Source organism: Megascapheus bottae, chromosome 10, assembly GCF_031878675.1.
Source record: "Megascapheus bottae isolate mThoBot1 chromosome 10, mThoBot2.hap1, whole genome shotgun sequence".
Classification (NCBI taxonomy): Eukaryota; Metazoa; Chordata; class Mammalia; order Rodentia; family Geomyidae; genus Megascapheus; species Megascapheus bottae.
The window spans coordinates 36,936,200-36,961,064 of NC_143518.1; the positions used below are offsets into that span (position 1 = coordinate 36,936,200).

The window sequence follows — 24,865 nt, forward strand, 5'->3', positions numbered from 1 at the left end:
ACAGGGTCTCCTTGTTGCGTGCCCTGCTCCCAGCCCTGCCCAGGGTTTTGGAGGCGCACTCTGCTGCTCCCAGCTCTGGTCTGCAGTTACAACATTCCGCACCACGCAGCTCCCACCACATGTCTTGTTCTCGTGCTCCACAGTGTTCTGTACCTTATAGAGCTTGAGATTATGAGGCCATTGACCCAAAAGCTCATTTACCAGCCCTGAGCCTGTGACACTGATCCTTATGAGTCTTTCTTGGTAGTATCTCTAACCAAGATTCAGAATTTTTCCTTCTCATTCTCCACAGGTGTCCTACCAGGAGTGTCTCCAGTTTCTGAATGAGATGTGTGCTTGGGGTTTAAAGGAAATGTTGCCCAACCAGGCACAGTGGTGCACACCTATCATCCTACTGTAATGCCCAGATGAGACCACCAAGGAGCCAACCTACGTAATGCACATGAGAGTTCTATTGCCAGCTCGAGCCTGGATTGTCAACCGTCACCGACCAACGCAGCAGACCCGGATTGAGAGCCCTGACCTTCCAGTTGGAGGGTTTCTATATGTTTACAAAGTTAGGTCTAGGGGATTTCCAGCTAAGTTACTAGTAGCTGCTAAAGGCTGATAGGTTGTGAAGTTGTTAAATGTTGTATATGATTTCTAGTTTGGCATAAAATATTGCTGCTGATATCAATCCTGGCAACTCCTGGCAAATAGGCTAAGCTTTTTAGGGTCCCTGGCTAAGTATAGAGTCAACGCTCCTGAGTCACCTTGAAGAAGTTACAGAAGATGAATCTTCGCCCATCAACTCCCCGCCTCCTTAAGATGAAGGGACCAGAGTCATTTTTTAAATGAGATGAAGAAGTTAAAAGAAGGGGGATGTGTTCAGTTTTATAAGACAGAACTTATAAAACTCTATAAAGAAAGACTTTGGAAACAGAGTTGCAGAAATAGAAAAAATATTTCCTATTAATTAGAAGGGATTTTGAAAGTAAAGAATTGTCTTAAATGTTTGCTCAGAAGGGAGCAAACCATGGAATGTTCACGTAAGTCACAGAAGGTTTGAGTTAGTTGCAGATGGTATGAAAATGTCTTGACTAAAGTTAATATGCAGTTTAATAGGATTGGTAAACTGAGGCAGAACTATTCTTTGTGCCCACCCGAGGGGATGTTATGCTTTGAGGCCTATTTCCCAATTGTGAGGACCTTCTTGGGTGCAGAACTGGGAGGGCGCTGTATGTCCCTTCAAACCAAAGAATGCTGTCCGCACAGGCCTGGTGACAACTGACAACTGTCAATCCCCTGGGCCATAGATTACCTCTGATGTCCAGAAATAGCTCCAGGAGGAATCATTTAAAGGAGATCTTAGTTATTATTAAGTTCTTCCCATTGGAGGAAGACCTCTGGGAAACCAAACTAGCTGATAGTGCTAACCCTGAGTTAATCCAGTCCTTAAAGGCATTACAAGTGGATTTGGGGACATGTTCATCATCTGGTTTCCAGTACCCTGGCATCCAAGTGTATCTACACCATGATTCCCAGCACAGGAAAGAGCTAGTGGATTCATTATTCCCAGGTGAAGACAACATGTGAGGGTGCTGGACTGTTGGATTCCCAGAGAAATGGACTTTGACCAAATAGATGCTGACCTAAGACATATATAAAATTCAATTGACAATCTCACTGACTCAGTGGGATCCTTAGCTAAAGTTGTCCTCCAGAACAGAAGAGGACTAGATAATAGTGTTCCTAGAAAAAGGAGACTTGAGCAAGAGAGAGAAGAATGGTATAACAGCTTAATCAGCTGGTTTCCATGGATGACATCCCTAATATCAGCAGTAAAAATGTTAGTTTTACAGGACCAATACAACCCCCTACAACAAGAGGATATAGAATTAACAGATGAGTCAAGATTGACTCATTTCCAAGAATAAGGGGGGAATGTAGGAACCAGTTTTTAGACTGAGTAACTCCATTTTAGCCTGAGAAACTATATCTTATTTGAATAGCCATTCTGCTATGTATGTAAAAGTACAAACTGACCCTGCCTGAAAAAGAGAACCCAAAACAAGACTTCTTGCTTAAGTTCAAACCAACCTGACCATGAAGAAACTAAACATTACTTACAAAACAGTCCCCCAAACCAGTCAGTTTTCAATAACAAGACTCAATAACAAGGTTAGGACAGGCCAGGTGGAGGCATCCAATCAATAGAAGCACATATATAGCTGTATTTTGTAACCAGCTTTTAGTAGCTACTAGTAACTTAGCTGGAAATCCCCTAGGCCTAACTTTGTAAATATAAAACTGGAAGATTGGGGCTCTCAATCCAGATCCACTGCGTCAGTGACAATTGACAGCCCAGACTTGAGCTTGCAATAAAACTTTCATGTGCATTATATCAGTCAGCTCCTGGGAGGTCTCTGGGCACCCCAAAATCTGTGTATTACACTAGCATTTGGGAAGCTAATGTAGTAAGATCATAAGTTGGGGGCTCAGCCTGCGTTACATGGTGACACCTCATCCACTTCCCCCCAAGTGATACTGATTACCTTAATTTGATCACAGCAGAACATAGGTGTCACATAGTACTCTCTACATGTGTACAATGAAATCCAGCCTTCCTGTGTCTATGACTTCATTGTTTTAAAAAAGAGAGAGAGAGAAGTTTATTCCAGCATCCAACAGGAATTCTGGTTCTTCTGGGACAACTAGTAACAAGCTGAGTACTTTTCTATAAACAAACAAACTAATTTATGAGGCTCTGGTTGATGTATCTGTCTTCCAAAGCCCTTACTTGCTTTGTTATTTTGGTCTCGTGTTTCCAGTGGTATTTTACCAGCCATCACATTTCTTATGATTGACCTCTGCTTCCTTCACTACATTCCAAGATTCTGTCAGTTAGGATACCACTGAGTTCTTTATCTAGGGATCAAAACTGCCAGCTATATTCTAAATACAGTTAACCTTAAGTAAAGTCAGTTTTGTGGCCCTGAAAAACTGCAGTGACCAAAACAGAAAAGAGATAATCGGTGTAGGAAGAGGAGCCCACGGATCATATCTGACTTTTGTCGCTGTAATCATTTCTTAGGAACTGAATTTTGTCTTATCTTATTCTTCATTATACATTGAATAGATGGGAAAAGTTTCAGGAAATGTTCAAATGGAAACTCTTTTTTTTTGGAGCAGGGGCAATACTGGGCTATAAACTCAGGGCTTCATGTTTGCAAAGCATGCACTCTCCATCACGTAAGCCATATATCCCTAGCTCTGTTTGTTTATTTGTTTTCATTATTTTTCGATGGGATCTTGAGGTTTTTATGCTGGGCTAGCCTTGGAACTTGATGCTCTTCCCAAGTAAGTAGGGTATATGCCATCATACTTGGCTTGTGTATGTGTGCTTTGTTGTTCTTTTGGGAAGAGACTTTGCTAACTTTTTGCCTAGGCTTGCCTCAAACTACAGTCCTCTAAATCTCAGATGGCTGAGATCACAGGAGAGAGCCGCTGTGTCTGGCCTTCAGATAGAAACTTCTGAGAATTAAAGCTACCAGATATTCCAGGAACTTCCTTACTCCAGAGGAATCTGGGTCACTTAGTGGTCCATTTGATGAGATAAGGAGGAAAAGTTAGAACGAGAATTTACAAGAACAGTGGCTGTAGGGCTAAAGGGAGATGCAGGGCAAGGGCATAGGAGAGAAGAGTGCCAGGGTGGACAAGGACCCTCTGTATAGCAACACAAAAGAGAGCTCAGAAAAGGGAGCTTTGTCAGAAGCCTTCTTCATCTAAGTAAGAGTTATGTTTACCCTGACATTCCCTAAAATGGATTAAACATCTGAATCCTCCCAACTCCCACCAAATTTCTATGAGGGAACTTATTTCTGGAATGTTTTGGCCAGGTAGGGATTTGGGGAGGCAATTACATCACCAGATTGGTGCTCTCATGAGTAGCCTGGGTGCCTTTATGAGGCCAAAGAGCTAGCTAGCTATTTGAGTACTTGATACCCCTTCAGGAAAAATGGAACCCAATTCCGTGCACTTAAGGCCTGGATTGGCACCTCCTTTCTAAAGATGTAGAGGCTATACCCAACACCCCACTGCCTGAGGACAAGGTTAGATATTTGAGTTTGCTGCAGAAATAACAAACCAAATTTTCCTCTCTTTTGCAGATACATTAACCCTCCCGCTGCCATCTTCTGTCTTTGAAGGAGACAACAAAGTTCTGATATGCCAGGAGGAATGGGGATGGATAACAAAGATGATGACAAGGATGAACTAGAGTTATTGTTTTCCAAAGCAGTCCCAAGCTTCTCTACACAAAATGCATTTTGAGTGAGAATTGCAAGTATTACTGTACTGCCATTTTTAGAGGCATCCTGAAAAGAAAAGAACATGTTCAAGAATAATTTTTAAAAATCCAAGTCCAAGATGAGATCTTCAATCCTGGGGAGTTGGGGATGGTGGGAGCACAGCAGGAGGGATACCTAAGAGGAGGCAACTCCCCAGAGATCAAACCTGGCCTACAGCACTATGGTTTGATGATGCAAGGAAGATGCACAGAATGACACATGTCTTGTCCCGAATGTCTTATTGACTGAAATTGCTTCTCATCTTGTGCTCTTAGCAAGAACCTTGTACCTCCCTGTTCTGGAGGCTGTTGCGCTCTTTCTCTCTGGAGTTACTGTCATGTCCTGTGGCTGACTGTCAGCTCTTTTCAGCCCACTGAAGGACCTGATCTGTAAGACTCATATGGCTCCACTCAAAGATCACATGTCCAGTTGTAGGGGGAAGCAGACACAGTGAGACCCAGGGCCAGGAAACAGAGCCTCCTATCCCAGGTTCATGGGCAGAGTAAGAAATATCAGTGGAGCTGAGCCTGGAGGCTAAAACCAAGACATGAGTGCCAGAGCTTCAGCTTCTGGTCACTTGGCTTCTTGGTGAAATCTTATCCTTGTGCTAAATGGGAATTTAGTTAGTGATAGTCTACATCGATCCTGACAATTCTCCTCATAAGAATCAAAAATGGACCATGCTCCTTAGAACTTTTCTCTTCCTTGTCAAGTAATATCCATTGATTAAATCTTCAGTGATCACCAACTAGGCTGCAGTGTTACACAGTGGGCTGGATACTTTAAAAGGCATGATGCCTGCTTCCCGGCGGGGCTGCAAGTACTTCCCATGCTGGAATCACCACCTGGATTGACTTATCCCCAGTGAGGCACTGCATCACATGGGCTATTTAATCATCACAAGCCCCAGGAAAGCAGTGACTGCCCTCTCAGGAAGAAGCTAGTGACACAAGGAGCGAATGATCCTAGAAGCCAAGTCTGTCTCCTCAAGCTTCTCCCCTTGTCTCCGTCGTTTTTCACTATCTTATTACCAATTGAATGCCCTTGAAAATATTTTTGCCTGGCATTTCTAGTTGTCCTTGAACAGATGGTTCAAATTTATTTACACATTATTACTAGAGGTGCAACACAAAGTAGCTGTGTTTTGGGCATTTCTGCATGACTACCTATCTTTGTAATGTTTTATTTGTTTGTTTGTTTGTTTGTGCCAGTATTGGCGCTTGAACTCTAAGCTTTATGATTTTGCTCTTGGCTAGGGCTATACCAGTTGAGCCACACCTCCATTTCTGGCTTTTTGCTGGTTAGTAGGAGATAAGAGTCCCACAGACTTTCTGCCTGGTGTGGCTTTGAACCTCAATTCTCAGATCTCAGCTTACTGAAGTAGTTAGGATTACAGATTAAGGTACCATCATCTGACCCTGTAACTTATTTTATTTTTGCCAGTCCTGGGGCTTGAACTCAGGGCCTGAGCACTGTCCTTGGGCTTTCTCAAGGCTAGAGCTCTCCCACTGGAGCCACAGCACCACTTTCAGCTTTTTCTATGTATGTGGTTCCGAGGTATCAAACTTGGGTCTTCCTGCATGCTAGACAAGCACTCTACCACTAGGCCAAACTCCTGGCCCCCCTCTTTAAGACCAAAAATTTAGAGAATTCTTCAAAGTAACTTCTCATACTCATCTATGTCAGTATTCTATCAAAAGAAAGTTACCAATGACTAATTATTGTATCTATTATGTATGGCAAGTTTTTATACACTATCTGCAATTGTCAAAAAAACTTGAAATAAATATTATCATCCATATTTAACAACCTTGGAAGGTTAAAGAGTTTTCTATGTTCTCACAGCCAGTGGGGGCAGAGCAGAGACTAGTGTTTATACTTGCCTGACCACAAATCCAACAAACCTCAAGTCTTTGCTTGCTGCACTTTGGGCTTTATTTCTTCTTCTGTCATAAATGTCATCTATTACAGTAAACTTCAATTTACTTAAATCTATCAGACACAAGGCAAACAGGGAGGCATGTCAGAATATCTCTTGCTTTTTTTCTTATTTTTTTCTTGCTTATTTTTATTAACATAGTATTTGTATAAAGCAGTTTCATTGCAATATTTCCTACACGCATACAGTGATGCAAGGGGTCACCCCCTCCCTGGTCATTTTCTTCTGCTTCTCCTGACAATTTCAACAGGTCTCATTGCTCTGTTTACACACACACACACACACACACACACACACACACACACACACGTATTCACCTTCCTTTACCATACTCATTTTCCCTCTCCTTTACAACTAGCACCAACCCCAAACAGAGCCTATTTGTCATTCATCTTCTGTAGTATATAGTAATTGTAGAAAGGGGTTTCACCAGAGCATTTCTTATATATACATAGCACACTGTTAATAACAGTAACTCTCTCCAATGCTCCCTTTCTATAACCATCCTAGTCTGCTATGATTCAACCACAGCTTTTGTAAGTTTCCTTCATACATAGATACGTCAGATACATATACGTCAGCATGGCAGAATCTTAGGGTAAACTCATGCCAAGACTTCTTTAAGCCTATCCACAAGCCATCGAGTGAAAGTAATTCTGGAAACACATCAGTTAACTTTATTTTGCATAGAAAGGATTTTGGCTGGTGTTTTCAAGCCCAGTTAATCTCTGACCTCTTCCCTTATCAGTCTGACATACACTGTCAAGTGTTACCCCTATGCTTAATCCAAATTATACTCCCATCAGGATATGTAAATTATTATTTCACAGTACACTAATCACACAGCTTATTGTAAGATTTTAATGTTTGCCTCCTTTTAATGTAATAACATTAATACTTTAGAGTTTGATTTATCTCTTTTCTGTGAGCTTCTCTGTTTACGTCATTTCACTATTTTGAATTAATTTTTTATACTTTCCTAGTGATTTTTATATAATATTTGTAACTAAATATATCATCCTTTTGTCTGTGATATGAATAGTAATAAGCTTTAAAGTACAAAGCTTTCTAATCTAAAATGATCGGTTCTTTTATCTGCATTTCAGGAGAAAGTTTTGCCATTAATACACTCAGGTAAGAGCTCTTCCTTGTCAAAATTTCAACTTTAGAAGCCTCAGTCCACTTGAGATTTTAAAGATATATTACTATTCTGCTTATGCTAAGAATAAAAGTTATTATCATGTCTTTTCTTCATTTTGTTGTTGCTATTAAAGCAAGGTCTTAGGCTGGTCTATATTACTCTATCTGGTATCTTGTGTAAGATTAAATATATTTAAATGAATTGACAAACTCATGTATCCAAGATTATTGACATCTATAATGCAGGAGTAAGTTTTTGTTAGATATTCGGAGAGGTAAAATATGCATAGAATAAAGTATATCTCCTCTAGGGATAATCTGTCCTATAAGAGAACAGAGAACAAGAACAGATGAGAGAGAAAGAGAAAGGCATGGGGGAAATGCAGCTGAAGTACTATTGAGAAAAAATGAATCTGAAGCAATGCTTCTATTTTATAACTTAGGAAAGCCAAAGATGAACAAGCCAGAGAAGATAATCTACAGCAAGAGCCCCAAGTCATTGGAATGAAGGATTATGCCTGTACATCTTTCACTCCCTCTCTCCTCAGCCTATTTCCTTTCCTCACTCTCTCCCAGAAACCATCATGTACCTTGTTCACTGTCTCATAGAGGTGCTTCCATCCAACCCCCCAAGAATCCATCAGAATAGCCACAGATTTCTCAGCAGATACCATGCTTGAAATTATGTATGTCATTCTCTAAAGACAATTAACTAGCAACCAAGAAAACTGTACCCAGCTAAGCTTAGGGAACAATAAAAACCTTTCATAGCAAGGAAAGGTTGAAACTGTCTGTACTGACCAAACCAGCCTTACAGAAAATTCTCAAAGATATTCTACACATTGAAAATCAACACAAACATGTTACCGACAGAGAAATAGCACCTAAAAAGCATACCAGCTAATTACACCAAGAATTGAGAAGTCACAAACAAATTTTTTTTAAATGGCAGGAACTAGTAGATATTTTTCAATCCTAACCCTCAATATCAATGGACTGAACTCTCCAATTAAACTGCATAGACTCTCTAGCTGGATCAAAAAGCAAGATCCATTGTTCTGCTGTCTTCAATAGACACATCTTTCCCAAAAGAACAAACATATTTTGAGAGTGAGAGGCTTGAATAAAATCTATCAGGCTAACAGCCCCCATAAACAGGCTGGAGTTGTCATCCTCATATCAGATAAAATAGACTTCAAACTAAAATTAGTGAGAAGAGACAAAGAAGGTTATTAAATACTAATAAAGGGATCTCTCCTCCAGGAGGATATAACCATACTAAATATCTACATACCTAATGCCATAGCACCCAACTTCATCAAACAAACTTCACTTATACTAAAGGCACACGTAGATCCAAGTACAGTGGTTGTTGGTGACTTTAAGACATCACTCTCACCTATGGACAGATCAAGCAGGCAAAAACTCAACAGAAAAACCTCAGCATTGAACAATTGCATAGATCAACTAGACCTAACAGATATCTGCGGATTATTCCACCCAGCAAACTAGAATATATGGTTCTTTTCAGCAGCACATGAAACATTTTCTAAAATAGACCACATTTTAGGGCATAAAGCAAACCTGTGCAGATTCAGAAACTGATATTATTCGCTGCATTCTCTCAGACCACAAGGGCATAAAACTGGAACTGAACACCAAGCTCCACCAATGAAAACCCTGTAACTCATGGAGATTGAACAACATATTGTTGAATCACCAGTGGGTCATTGAGGAGATCAGAATAGAAATTCAACAGTTTATGGAATTTAACAAAAAGAAGCACACAAAATACCAGTTCCTTTGAAACACAGCAACGGCAGTATTCAGAGGAAAATTTATAGCTCTGAGTGCCTACCTTTGGGAAAATCTCAAACCAACAATTTAATGGTACACTTTAAGCTCTTGGAAAAAGAGCAACAAACAAATCTCAATTCCAATAGAAGGAAGCAAATTATTAAAATTAAAACAGAATTAAATGAATTAGAGTCCAAAAAATTATAGAAAGAATCAACAAAACAAGGAGTTGGTTCTTTGAAAAATTAATAATGGACTGGAAGAATTAACATCGTGAAAATGGCAATCCTGCCAAGGGCTTTCTATAAATTCAATGCAATATCCATCACTATCCCAATGTCATTCTTTAAGGAAATAGAGGAAGCAATTTAAAATTTCATATGGAATAATAAAAGACCCCATATAACAAAAACAATCCTTAGCAGAAAGATCACCACTGGAGGAATATCAATACTAAACTTTAAACTCTATTACAGAGCTATAGTAACCAAAACATCTTGGTATGGCACAAGAATAGGCCTGAGGACCAGTAGAAAAGAACTGAAGACCCAGAAGTCAACCCACAGACCTATGGCCACCTATTTTTGAAAAGGGAGCAAAAAAGATAGAATGGAAAAAAGACAGCCTCTTCAACAAGTGGTGCTAGCAGAATTGGCTAAGCACCTGCAGAAAACTAAAGTTGGATCCTTCTATTTCACCCTGCACCAGGATTAACTCCAAGTGGATCAAAGCCTATAAGGTAAAAGCAGATACACTGAAAACTGTACAAGAAGGAATAGGAGATACACTAAGGCTCTTTGGCACAGGTCAAAACTTTCTTAATAAAGACTCAGAAACACCACAAATTAAGGAAAATTTGGAAAAGTGGGACTGCATTAAACTTCAGAGCTTCGATATGGCAAAGGACATAACTCATAAGTCAAGTAGAAATCCCACAGAGTGGGAAAAGATCTTCACTAGCCATATAACAGACAAAAGCCTCATATCTAAAATATATCTGCAGCTAAAAAAATTGAATCTCTCCAAAACAAATTTTCAAAGAAACAATCATCCTATTTAAGAAGTTTCTTAAAGAGAAACTTCTCTGAAGAGAAAATAAGAATCGCCTATAGACACATGAAAAAATGCACAACATCTCTGGCCATAAAAGAAATGCAAATCAAAACAACTTTGAGATTCCACCTCACTCCTGTTAGAATGACCAAGATCAAGAAAACTAATAACAACAGATGCTGGCAGGGATGTGGCCAGGAGGGATCACTACTACACTGTTGGTGGGAGTGTAAACTCATTCAACCACTATGGAAAGCAATATGGTGATTCCTCAAAAGACTAAACATAGAGCTCCCCTATGACCCAGCAATTCCACTCCTTAGCATTTACCCAAATGTCAAGAAACAAGGACATACTAAAGCCACTAGCACAACAATGTTCATTGCTGCACTATTTACCATAGCAAAGATATGGAACCAACCCAGATGCCCCTCAGTAGATGACTGGATTAAGGTGTGGTACTTATACACAATAGAATTCTATACTGCCATCAGAAAGAATAACGTCACCCCATTTGTAAGGAAAAGGAAAGACTTGAAAAAAATCATATTAAATGAAGTAAGCCAGGCCCAAAGGAACATAGGCTCAATGGTTTCCCTCATTTGTAGTAATTAGTACATATGTGGGCTTTTCTAGCAGATAATTACAATAGCTCAAAACCTAGGTACATAAGGTCATATAGGATGAGACTAAATAAAAGGATCTCTAAGATATAGAAACAAGAGCTTTATCTTGTGTGATTGTCGTTCTTAATGTACTATGTTATTTCTCTTCTTTTTTTTGCCCTTTGGTTAATCTCATATTGTTATTGAATCTGACTTTGTTACCTGGTATATTGTATATACATTTATTCGTTTATTTGAAATAAGAAAGGGGAGAGGGTAAAACAAGACGATTGAAAGGGTTGAGGGATAGAAATGGGGACAAAAACATGACAAGGGGTACCAATATGTGAGAAGTGATTCACCTACTACCTGGCGAATGTAACTGTAACCCTTTTATACATTATCCCAACAATAAGAAATTTTTTTAAAAATTTGAAAAAAGATTGAGCATCAGAGACCATGATAGTCATATGGTTAGACAGAACAGGCCACTATTCAAGTGGGCCTCTGAGGACACAGACCAGAAGATTGGAGTATTTTTTATTTTTCCTAATATTTCCTTATATAACAATCCTTAGACAAGTCTTAGAAAAATATTGTTATAAAAATTCAAGGGTTGAGGGAGGGAAATGGGGACCAAGACATGAGAAAGGGTATCAATGTTTGTGAAGTAATGCACCTTCTATCTGGTGAATATAATGTAACCCTTCTATTAATTACAATAAAAATATATGAAAAAATTCAAGAAAAAAATGAAATAAATGAATCCAAATATTTAGTGACAATTATTTTTCAAGTGAAGTGATTATCAATTCTCTACTTCCAGCCAAATTGGAGAAGAATCTGAGGACTATTGAATTATTTTTGATGATAGGTCACTGTTATGATTTAAAAAAAAAACTGTATCTTTATGATTACCTGGACATAAAATCCCGGAAAAAGAAAAACTAAACAATACTGTTTAGGAATTGATAATAGATAATGCACAATGAAGAAGGGAATACCATAAAAGGTAAACTACAGAAAGTAGGGGGGTTATGACAGAGCTGATGTATGCCAGACTTCTAGAGTTCCCGTACTATCCTGTCTCTTCATCTTAGTGGTGATCACAAGGGTAACTATATTACAATAACTTATTAGCACTTTTTTTGTGGATCATGGGGCTTGAAATCTGGGCCTGGGAGCTGTCCTTGAGCTCTTCAGCTCAAGACCACCCTACCCCTGGGTCTGGGTGTTGTCCCTGAGCTCTTCAGCTCAAGGCTAGTGCCTTAACCCACTTCCCATTTTCTAGAGGTTAATTGGAGATAAGACTCTCACATTCTTAGTGGCTGGGCTGGCTTTGAACCGCGATCCTCAGATCACAGCCTCCTGAGTAGCTAGGATTAGAGACGTGAGCCACCCCACCCAGTTCTTAATAGTATTTTTAATGCACTGTGCTATATGTATATATGCACATACACACACATTTGAGAACAAAGAATGTTCTGTGTGTGTGTATGTGTGTGCTGATAATGGGTGTGTGTGTGTGTGTGTGTGTGTGTGTGTGTGTGTGTGTGTGTGTGTGCTGATAATGGGCTTGGCTGTTATCTCTTAACTTTTTTTATTTTTTTTTATTTTTTATTTTTTTGCCAGTCCTGGGCTTGAGCTCAGGGCCTGAGCAGTGTCCTTGGACTTTCTCAAGGCTAGAGCTCTACCACTTGAGCCTCAGCACCACTTCTGGCTTTTTTTTTTCTATGTATGTGGTATCAAGGAATCGAACCCGGGTCTTCATGCATGCTAGGCAAGCACTTTAACCACTAGGCCAAACTCCCGACCCTCTTAGCTTTTTTTATTCCAGGTTGGTGCTCTAGCACTTGAGTCACAACTTCACTTCTGGCTTATTGCTACATAATTGGAGATCAGCGCCTCATGTACTTTCCTGCTCAGTCTGGCTTTGAACCATGATTCTCAGATCTCAAACTCTAAAGTTTCTAGACTTGCAGGCATGAGCCACCAGTGCCCAGATAAGAATGTCAATGAAAATGAAAGTTGGGAGGAGCAGAGGGTTAGGGGTTGGAGGGGATTTCCATCACTTCTCACCTGTCCACACTGAAATCTCTTCTCTTCCTCTTCCACCATTAGCACAGCCTTAAATACTGATGCTTTTTGTGGCTCTGTCCTAAGACTGTTTCTCTCCCCATCTGGATAACTTCTTGGGCTACTCCATCTATTTTCATAAAGTCTCCAGGTGGAGTCAGACCTGTAAATAGTTCTTCCAGTGCACAAAGCTGTCAAATGTCGTGTGTGTGTGTGTGTGTGTGTGTGTGTGTGTGTGTGTGTGCAATAAAGTAAATCTAATCTCACAAATCTTGGATCAGTTCAAATGGTTTTTCTTGGAAATCATTTCATGCCCATTACAGGAGTCAGCTATATTTTAACTCTCAAGGAACTTTGGCTTGTGAGGCAACAGTATATCTATTTTCACAAGCTTAGCAGTTAAGAAAGCTGCAAAGCTGCAGCCACTTAGTACTTGTGAGTCAAAGAAAGAAAAAGGATAAAGGAGACAGAAAGAAAGAGAATGCTGCAGTATACTGTATTTTCTAGTATTCACTGCTAAACTTTCAACGGCTCTTTGGATTCAAAAGATGGAAGTTGACATATCTTGTCTTGTTCTAAGATGAGTGGAAAGAGGTCAAGTTTCCACTCTTAACTATGGAGATTGTCTTATGGCTTTCTTCTATCTTGGCACTCATGTAGAAATTTCATTAACAAGTATTTATTTAATGAAAATACTTTGTACAATAATACATTTATTTCCCCTTTGTTTTATTTTTATATAGACTCCGTTTATCACATGGATCATCTCTTCTTTAATTAAAAAAAGGTGTCAGGTCCTCATAGCTTCTTAGGGCCCATATCTCATTTCTCTTCCTATTCCTATAGTTGCTACCAAAGTCCTGGAATTTAACACTCATGTTTGCTAATCTCCCCATGAAGGGATGAGCTTTGACCCTACAGGTACCCTCGTGAGACCACTGGTGAGCAACGATGTAGAATTTTGTGAGCAAATTCAGAAAAAAAATAACCATAGTAATTATGAAATACCACTGCCATTTGGAATCCAGGACTGAAACTTTGCTATAATCGTTTCCCTTCCCAGATTAAGTCCAATAATCAGTTCTGAGTTCTTCAATGCCACTAAAAAATACCATAATATCCTCCAACACTAAAATGACAACATTGAGGTATCAGGTATTTTACTGCAATCTTGCCCTTTTCATACTCAAAGTTTAAAATCCTCCTTTTATAAAAATTCTGAGCATATTTTAAAATCCAGGTAACTTTAAATTATCTTTTAAAATCATAGTAATCAGATTCTTTGTTAGATTTCTTACTTTTTAGGTGACCAGTTAAGTGTCTGCCTGGAACTAAGGCTGCGCTCTACACACCATAACAGGGCCATTCACCCATGAAGAAAAGAGAGAAGCTGAATTCTCTGTCTAGCTTCAACTGATGCCAGTCAGTTAGTTCCAGGTTTGTTTTGTTTTTGTGTTTGTTTTACAAGTACTGGGGCTTGACCTCAGGGCCTTGGTACTGTCCCTGAGCTTCTTTTTTGCTCAAGGCTAGTGGTCAAAGTATTCTACAACTTCAGCCACAAGTGCCACTTCTAGCTTCTTCTGAGCAAGTTATTAGAGGTAAGAGTTTCACAGACCTTCCTTCCTGGGCTGGCTTGGGACTGTGATCCTCAGATCTCAGCCTCCTGAGTAACTAGGATTACGGGCACAAGCCACTGGGTCCATGCTTATAACTCAGAACATTTGAACAAGGACTCAGTTTGAGATACTTCCCTAAAGGGTTGTGGTGGATGACAGGCATTTCTTCTCAATCTGAGGGGCAGGAACCACTTTCTTTGTTCCTTTTCTATTAAATCTATTCAAAACTTCTTTATTTTCACTTCTTCTTTGAGTGAAATGCTTCTGACACTTGAGTCTGAGCTCAGTGAGAAGTCTCTTAAGTAACCCAGCTGCCGTACCCACCAGTAGGAAGAGAGGCCTTCACTGTTTGGCCTCTGGGGGAATATTTTCACTTTGTCCTAAATTGATTTCAATGAGAAAATATTTCAGCATATTTCTGAAATGAAATAACTATGTTTCTGAAGTTCATGTCCCAAAGCGTCCTGTTGGTGTTCATCTTTCTCCAATGACGTGATGCTCATCCTCTTTTGAATTCCAACTATTTATCAGCTATGTTTTCTACAGAATTTGGGCCAGACCTACATGTATACCTAAAGTAATTCTATAATTTTGGAAACTTATTACTAATTATTTGAATAATTTCTACCCATGAACCTGAAATGTATTCATAAACGACTTGTCCAAGTTGGACACCAGTTGCTTAGGTCTGTATACCTAGCTACTTAGCAGGCTGAAACTCTGCCTGGGCAGAAAAATCTGAAATACCATCTCCAAAACAAGCAACAAAAAACTGGACAGCAGGCATAACTTAAATGGTAGAGTGCCATATGAGTGAGCAAGCTGAGTAAGTGAAAGGAGTAACTGAAAGGCCTTGCCTTCAAGCTCCAGTACTACCACCACCACCACCACCAACAACAAAGAATTGTCTGTCGAGTTTGCTCTGTGAGCCTCAATTTCAGGGTGACTAATATACAGCAAGACTTTAGAGGTGGGCACTAGCAGTTTTGAACTACTGGTACTTTATAGCACATAAAACCTTACAGCTAAAAGTACTATTCCAATCACCAGTGCCTACCAAAGCTAAGAGCTTTTCAATTTTGTCACAAAGTCTATCTTCTGCTATGACTGTCTAGGAAAGTGATTTGGGTGACCATGGACTTTTATTGAGCCACTGCATAATCCCCAAGTCCCTGTTGCTAAGCAACCCTCTAGTTATCCCATTGCCAGTGGCTCAGGGGTAGATCTTGGCCTCCTCTGCCCTTGTTTTCAAAGGCCATTACAGCTTTCTAGATTTTTCTGTGCCTTTTGATTATTGCTATCCATGACTGCAGTTCCTTCTCTATAGAAACAGCCAGTAGCCCATGAACAAAACCACCAGAAGCTGGTGTCACCCCCAAAGGTCACAAACCCATGAGCCCTATGGCTCCATGCCTCTTGCACAGGCCTAGTAATTAAACTTCAAGGTCCCCCAAGATTAAGCTCTTCAATATAGAAATTGTCCTGATCTCTTACTAATATCAAAGGCCATGAACCAAGGGACCTGGTTCCACCAATAGCTTCTCCTTATAAATACATGACTCCTGTGTATTTGTTCATTTATTTTGATTTTTTTTCATTATTTTTGGGGTTTTTTTTCTTTGCCAGTCCTGGGGCTTGAACTCAGGGCCTGAGCACTGTCCTTGGGCTTTCTCAAGGCTAGCGCTCTACCATTTGAGCCTCAGCACCACTTCCAGCTTTTTTTTCTATGTATGTGGTATCGAGGAATCGAACCCGGTCTTCATGCATGCTAGGCAAGCACTCTACCACTAGGCGAAACTCCTGGCACTGTTCTTTTTTTTTTTTTTTTTATTGCTCTTATATCTAAGCCCAGGTCCCAGCTGTTCATATCTCTGAGAATTTCTTAACTGTAGAACTTCCTTCCCAGGCCTGCAGGGGAAAGGTCTTGCACACTGATCCCTCAGAAGGTTTGTATCAAAGGGAAGCTGTGGAGAACATACCTTATTTATTCTTCCCAAATTTAAAAATCAAATAAAGCACTTCATTCATCCCAAGATGGAATAAGTTAAGGAGCAAAAGGAAGGGTAGAGTTAAAGCTATATGCACATAGAAATAAAACCAGTGTCCCTTCAGTAATTTATTCATGGAAACTAAAAATGTTTCTATTCTGTTAAGATTATCAGATTTAACAAATAAAAATATAGGACTTCCAGTTACATCTGAATGTCAGGAAAGAATGATCACATTTTTAGTATGTATGTATTCTAAATATGGTATGGAACATGGTTCATAGTAAAAAAAAATTATAAACTTTTGACCAGAGGCTGATTACTCATGCCTATAATCCTAGCTACTTAAGAGGCTTAGCTCTGAGAATCAAGGCAGAAAAACTGACTCTAATCTTCAATTATGCAGAAAAAAGACCCCAAATAACAAAGTGTAGGTATGGCTCAAGTGGGAGAGTGAAAAATTGAGTTCAAGCCCCAGTACTAGCATACACACACATGCACAGTCACACCATTAACACACTATATCATCTTTCTCTATGTCTATCTGTATATATACATATAAATATATATTTATAAAGTTACATATATAATTTAAATCTAAGCTTCAACCTTAATGTGATATTTAGCATTTTATTTGGAAACTAAATTAAGTATAAAGTCTGTTTCAATAGTAGGATGATAACATGAATATGAAGGAGGAATAGAAAACACAATATGTTGCCTCAAAATGAGCAATGAGAGTCAAAAGTTTGCTTTTCTGAGCACCTCTTTCCTTCCACATTCATCAACTAATAGTAACTATTCTCATCCTCACTTTTGATCTTGACATAGATTCGCAGTTGTTTGTGATCCTGTCTCAACAAATGGCTGAACTCCATGGCTTGTGCTTGTCTTCCTAACAATCTGAGTAAGCACAAATAAGAGAATTGCATTGTAGGCTGGCTCAGGCATATAGCAAGATCCTAAATTTCAAAATAATAATTAATAATAATAATAACCAATGCAAAAATGGGTGGTGGGGTAGATCAAGTGGTAGAGCACCTGCCCAACAAATGGGAATTCCTGAGTTTAAGTCCTGGTACTATAAAAACAAATGTCTACAAAAGGGCCTTTGCAGGAATGTAATGAACAAAAGGTTAAGAAATACTGATTCAGAGCTTCTTGCAGACCATTCAATTATCCTTCCAAACAAAACTCATTAGGTGTTTACTTACCAAAAGCTGGCTGGACATGATGGCCTAGAATTTTCATACCTGGGTGACTAAGAAAGTTCGCACAAGTGAGTTGAGCCAAAATACATAGTCAGACAAAAAAACAAACAGAACAACAAATTATACTGAAACAAATAAGAATGGTGAGATGCATAGAGCATATGAGGGCAGATAAGACAAATAGGGCCCCCCAAATGTTGTGGAGAGCGGATGGAGAAGAGATACAGAAGAATAAGTACCTATAGAAATTAATTCTCAATGGTGATAAACACCGTGAAGAAAAAGTTCCTATTTGTGTGCTTGTTCCTTTACTTCCTAATTTGCATAGTCAGAGTAGGACAAGCCCCATTTGTGAACATGTACATTTCTATTATCTTTCCTAATCTAAAGTCTCCTGCCCACTTGTGTAAAAGTGAAAAAGATTGTTCAGACACCTTGGCCGTGTGTGGCTCACACCTCAAAACACAGTCTGACACTACATTGACCAACCATGGCGTATTAACAGCTTCACAGGCAACCAGAAGCTCTGTGACTTTGAGGTAATAAAGAAAGGGTTTCCCCCCTTTTTTTCAATAATGAAGAACTGGTCATTTAAGTTGGAATACATCCATAGCTTGGCATTTTCAGAGAAGCCAGGCCTGACATGGAACTGTTCCTCTGGAGAGACTCCAACTGTTGGAAGACGAACCTCCATATCTCAAAGTGCCTGGCTTGCCAGGACTGGAATACAAATGCCATTTAAGAAGGAAGGCGGCCTTAGTCACATATTCAAAATAGCATGTGATACTAAGTTCTACTTCCCCTTTTCTAATATGTACAGATCTAATCGGAGATAAACCTGTCTTTGGGGAAGACAGACATGTGCTACCGTCAGATGGGCCTGATCCTTGTGCTCCTATGGCTACCACTGCTGCACTTGGGTGAGTAGATTGGCCAGGCCAGGACCATGTTTTTGGTTTCTAAACTCAGACAGAGGAAATGGCGAGGGGCTTCTGTCTCTTCTTTAACCCAGGGCTTACAGATAGACAGCAAGAGATGTGAAAGAACTGACTTGAGTTCCTGAAACATAAGAGTCTCATGGACTTTAGTGCCCAGGCTGGCTTTGAACCATGATCCTCAGATTTCAGCTTCCTGAGTAGCTAGGATTACAGGCGTGAGCCACCACATCTGGCCTGAAACATCTTAAAGGTTCCAAATACAGCTACCAGAGGAAACCCAGGATGTTGGCCTTGATTTCTCACTACTGTTCCTTGGGTCCCCAAGTAAATTTGGACTTTACTCTCTGCCAAACCACTAACTACACATCCCTCAATCTAACAGTTTCAAGCAAAGTTATCATTCAGCTATACAGTGACTTCCAAAACAAAGACCTGTGAAAGAAAGAGAGCAGAGAAGCAAGAGTCCCTTCCTGAATTTTTAAGCACAGAATTTAGCTCAGGATTGAAGAAGCAGAAGGAATGACAGAAAGCCCAAGACATCATGAGGGGATAAAAAGAACTTTTCCAAGTCGTTCCTTGTTCCTGAACAAGACTGGGGGGGGGGGAGGTAGGGACAGGGGAAAGAGGAATGAAGTATGAAGCTGCAAGAAATGTAGTAGCAAAGAGATGACCCAGGGGCACGGATCCAAGTCATTATATGTTTGTAAAAGGAATTGAAGACTAAAGTTCTTGCTGATGTTTAGGAATTCTATGTGATATAAAATGGGAGAAAAATGGGGAGAAAAAAATTAAAGGAGTTAATGTGGTTAGGTTGTTGGAAAACTCAGAGTATCAATTAAAAGGGTTTGAGAAATGTGGCTGTGCTAATTTTTTTTAACCTTGATTCCTTCACAGCTCCTGCAAAAGAACTGTCAGGTAAGTTTCCCATTTGCTCCTCCCAGGCTCTGAGCATTAGTTCTCTTAGCTAGCACAGCCTTGTAGAGGAGGGTGACTGGAATGTGCCAACGTTAGGCAGAAGGCTGTTCTGGGATCACATCTGTTACTACGGAGGGCAGTCAGATCCGCCTTGGATTTCTTCAGACTCCGTATTTTCGCTGTTACCAGGATGTCTCAGTATAGAGGGAGGGAGCATTTGCAGAAGCATGGAGAGAGACTGGAGATAAATCTTGAGAAAGTCTCATAGCTAACCTCCTCTATCTCCTAAGTCTCCTCCCTCTAGATACCCAAGCTATCACTATCAGTCAATGAAAAAGAGGTAGCTCCCAATCAGGCAAATGGGACAGAAAAGTACTTATATATCTATTAAAAGAGCTGGTGCCACCATGGTATCTCAACATCTAGGTTCAGCAGTCATTGTAATACCAAACACAAGTCAGATTTCCCAAATAGCTCATTCTCTTTCAAATGATTTATATCCTTTAAATACTGTGTCCAACTTAGACAGAGAGCAAAGAAAAGTTGTCTTCTCTGTAGAATCTCCACCTAAGCAAGGCTTTAAAGTAATGAAAATGGGGGCCAGGGAGTTTGGCCTAGTGGTAGAGTGCTTGCCTAGCATGCACAAAGACCTGGGTTTGATTCCCCGGTACCACATACATAGAAGAAGAAAAAAGCTGGAAGTGGTGCTGTGGCTAAAGGGGTAGAGCTCTAGCCTTGAGAAAAGTTCAAGGACAATGCTCAGGCCCCATGCCTGGCAAAAAAAAAAAAAATACTAACGAAAATATCGGGTGCTGGTAACTCACGTCTGTAATTCCAGCTACTCAAGATGCTGAGATCTGAGGCTTATGGTTCAAAGCCAACCTGGTCAGGAAAATCCCTGAGACATTTTTTCCTCCAATTAACCACACAGAAAAGGTTGGAAGTGGAAATATAGCTCAAATGATAAAGGATCTACTTTGATTGAAAAAGCTAAATTATAGTGCTGAGTTCAAATCCCTATACCAGTCCTAAAAGAAAAAAAAAGAAAGTAATGAAAGTAAAAAAAAAATCTTATTCATTAAATGTTAATGAGATATATTTTTTGGAGTCTAGACATGGTTTCTGAGTTATACTCATAGCAGGTTCACATTTAGATTGACAGAAATGAATTCAAGAGAATTTCAAAATCAGCCTAGTTTCTGAGTCCTTCTAAATAATAAATTACATCTCCTAAGCTTTTCAGAGCCCAAACCAAGAGTCTAGGACCCGCTCCTTCTAACACAACAGATGAGAAGGAAATGTTCTATCCCAGCTATTTCTTCAAGTACTTTTGGTCTAATTTCCAATCCATATGCCAGGGAAACTTACAATTGCAAATCTGGGTTCTTTTATGTTTGGTCACCTACTTCCATTGTTTTCTTCCCTGTACAGGAATACCTCCGAGAGCTGTACTTCTGCTTCATCCTCCATTGTCCACAACCTTCAAAGGAGAGTCAGTGACTCTCACTTGCATGGATTCCCTTTCCTTAGTTCAGGGACCTATAACCTGGTTCCTTGACAGCCATGTGTGGAAAAATGAACCTAATAGCATCACAATAACAAAGTCTGGGCATTACCAATGCAAGACTGAAAGATCCTCCATCAGTGAACCTGTGCATGTAAAATTTTTATCTGGTGAGGAAGGGGGTGGGGAGTCTCTCAAGCCACTGGGCAGACTGTCTGAAGACTGGGTTAATGTGGGTAGCACAGGCAGAGTTCTACAAGGGGATGGAGATGTGTGATTTGCTGATCTTAAAGAGATAGGGTAGCATCACTGTCTTTTCCTACTGGAAAAATGTCAGCAACCCAGAGGCCACCAGACAAAAAGGAAACCATATCTGCAGGAAGCTGCAGCATAAAACTGTTCTATCATGTAAAAACATGCAAGGACTTCTGAATGACACTCTCTGGAAGTTAGTTCACTCTCTTAGTCAAAACAAATCTGGTCCTGAGTGCATAAAAAGGAGATTGGGATATTTTCTGCTGTATGCAGAGTGCTAGCTTCTCTTTTATGAATAGAAATGGGGGGAGAGAAAGAGAAGAGAGAGAGAGAGAGAGAGAGAGAGAGAGAGAGAGAGAGAGAGAGAGAGACATGATTGGTTCGAGTATGTTCTCCACTCTTTGCAGATGAGGTGATACTCCAGGCCTCACCCCAGCCTATCTTTGAAGGAGATAATGTATTCCTGAAATGTCAAAGAAAAGGAGGACAATTAAACTCAATTTTCTTTAAAGATGGAAAAAAACTTGAGAGTAACAATTCAGATACCATCAAACTATATTCAGTCTTGAGAGACAACAGTAAATACTCCTGCACTGCCTTTTGGAAACCTTTGGGGATAATATCGTGGTCTAAAACCTCAAGGCCTCTAAATATCCAAATTCAAGGTAATGGTGAACTCTTGTGGTTTGTAAGTTTGGGCAAGGAAGCTATGTGAAAAGTGAAGTAAGCTGACTGGGGGGTGGGGTGGGATTTTAAGAAAAGCCTGTTATATTATGGGAAAAGGATGGTCCCACCTGCTTAGTTCTCAATTTCCTACTGCTGATATTGACAGCACACGTACATCTTTACAAGGATCTTGTGCTCACTGCCTAGAGGATTTTTTGTTCTCTCTAGAGCTATTTCTACCTCCTGTGCTGACGTTCAGCCCTTCTTGGCCTATTGAGGGGTATCCAGTGACCTTGAACTGTGAGACCCGACTCCCTCCACAGAGGTCATATGTCCAGCTCCAATTCTGCTTCTTCAAAGATGGTCAGCTCCTAGGGTCAGGTTGCAACAGCTCTTCGAAGATCCAGCTCCCTACCATGTGGCTGGAAGACTCGGGGTCCTACAGGTGCCAGGCAGAAGCAGTGACTTATAACATCATCAAAAGCAGCTCAATCTTCAAGATACGTGTGCAGAGTGAGTGTGGGGTAGGAGAGAAGGGAAGGGTGACAGAGCTGAGGAGTATATGAAGTGACATTGTCTGTCCCCAGCTCCAGGATGGTGGATATAGAAATTCATTTCCATCTGTCCTAGTATTCTTTCTGCTTTAGATTCAACATTAACCTAGCTTCTCTGGCCAAAGGAATTAATTTCTACCTAAGTCAGATAACGGTGATTACTGACTGGTTCCTGGATGCCCAACCCTGTGGGGTTTCAAAGATGTACAGGATAGGTTCTCTCACAAATCACCTGGCAACTAGAAGCCCTGCCGACTACATGGGGTCTCTAACTGCCCCCACTCCATGGTGTTTCTGTTTACTGGCTTAAGCTCACATCAAAATAGTAGGACTAGGAGCAAGAGGAACACGAACTGAAATAGTGGGAGAAGGATGTGGAGACATGGAGGTAAGAGGTCAGGAGAGGTGTTTTGGTTGTAAATAGAGTCATTTCAGCAAAGAAATGACATTCCAGCATTCATTCAATCTTCTTCTGAGGTCCATTAATACAGCAATGACACCTTTCACATAAACGGTCATCAGGTGTGTCTGCAGGCAATGTTGGGTTTAGGAAGACCTTAATTGGTGCTGATGTTTCTCAAGGATGGAAACTGTATATGATTGAGGAGGAATGTTGCTCTCTTCAGAAGAGATCTACCATTAGCTTCTACTTTTCCCCCTGCCTATTTCACCTGCAGCTACTAGCCTACTTGTGGAAGCACCAGCCTTTTGCTTGACTTGGCAATCCCTGTGGTTGAGACCCTCTTGTGTTATCTTATGTCCTAGGAATCCCTGTGTCTGATGTGAATCTAGAGATCCGGCCCCCAGGAGGGCTGCTGATAGAAGGAGAAAATTTGGTTCTTATCTGCTCAGTTGCTAAGGGCACAGGAACAATCACCTTCTCCTGGCATAAAGATGGAACAAGTGTGGGCAAGAAGACCCAGCAGTCCCTGCTGGCAGAGCTGCTGGTACCCACTGTAAAGACGCACAATGCAGGGAGATACTACTGTGTGGCTGACAATGGCGCCCCTATCCTCAGCAATCGGATTCAAGTCACTGTGAGAAGTGAGTTCCGCTTTTTTTTGGGGGGGGGGGCGGTTAGTTTGTTTGCTTGTTTGGATTTTTTTTTTCTTGTTGCTTGTTTGTTTTGTTTTCCCTTTAGTTCATCAACTAGGGTTTTGGTTTTCTGTCAAACACAAGGATCGGGGGTGAAGGTTGAAGAGCAATTGTAAAGACGACCAAAGAAGTTGAAGGCACTTTGTTTCTTGAGGATGAAAACAGGATTACCCAAGATTACGTCTCAGGATCTGCTTCTAGAGTGTGTGCTTCTAGACGAGAAAATTACAGTTTATGGGAAATAGAATCAATCAAGGAATGTCTCTATTTCCAAACAACTTGAATGGGGTTATGAATTCGGGAAGCATCAGAATCTTCTCTCACAGTTTCTTGTCTCCTCCAGGTCTAGTGTCCCGCCCTGTCCTCATTCTCAGGACTCCCAGGGACCAAGCTCTAGTGGGGGACATGGTGGAGCTTCACTGTGAAGCCCTGAGAGGCTCTCCCCCAATTTGGTATCAGTTTTATCATGAAGATGTCACTTTGGGGAACAGTTCAGCCCCCAATGGCGGAGGAACATCCTTCAATTTCTCCCTGACTGAGGAACATTCTGGAAACTACTCCTGTGAGGCTGACAATGGCCTAGGGCCCCAGCGCAGTCATAGAGTGAGTCTCAAGGTCATAGGTAAGCAGATTATTCCAGATAAGGGCTAAGGTTGGGCTGAGTTCTTCTTCAAACACGGATCCAATTGGGCTCTTGCAGGTAGGAAATTCCAACAGGCTCCCCCTTTTTTATCTGTACCTGGGAGTTCTAGGATTCATCATTGCTGGTCACAAGTTTAGTAGCATAGTCCACTACTCCCTTCTTTACTTTGCTGGTGTCATGGAAAGCCATATGGTCCAGCCTTCTACTCTTAAAAACAGAAGCATGAAGACTTTCCAAAATATATTGGATGATTCTGCAGTTATTCACATAGTACAGAAAGACAGCCTGACTCCTGAATTTCTTTGTCCAGGAATAAATGACCAGACCATTTCTTGTTTGATGTCCCTCCCCTACCACTATAAAAATTATTATATTATTTAGCTCTCTGCTGATTAAACAAAGTTGTATTTTTGTTAATCTTAGTAGTCTTCAGACCACCTTAAGCACTTTTTTTGCATTATTGGAACTCAAGCCTTTGAACTTGATAGGCTGTTTCTTGGCCATTTGATCCATACCCTAAGCTTTAAAATGTGTCATTTAGT

The 24,865-nt window shown here is 40.3% G+C and overlaps 1 protein-coding gene across 1 annotated transcript in view; it reads left to right on the forward strand.

Annotated features, from left to right (window-relative positions):
* Positions 1-436: 436 nt before the first annotated feature.
* Fcrl3 (Fc receptor like 3) overlaps positions 437-24,865 on the forward strand; it is a 34,629-nt gene continuing 10,200 nt past the window's right edge. Inside the window, 7 exon segments of the mRNA XM_090341624.1 lie at positions 437-529; positions 19,586-19,606; positions 20,965-21,280; positions 21,773-22,030; positions 22,260-22,544; positions 23,351-23,629; positions 24,024-24,302. Coding sequence (XP_090197750.1) covers positions 437-529; positions 19,586-19,606; positions 20,965-21,280; positions 21,773-22,030; positions 22,260-22,544; positions 23,351-23,629; positions 24,024-24,302 — 1,531 coding nt within the window.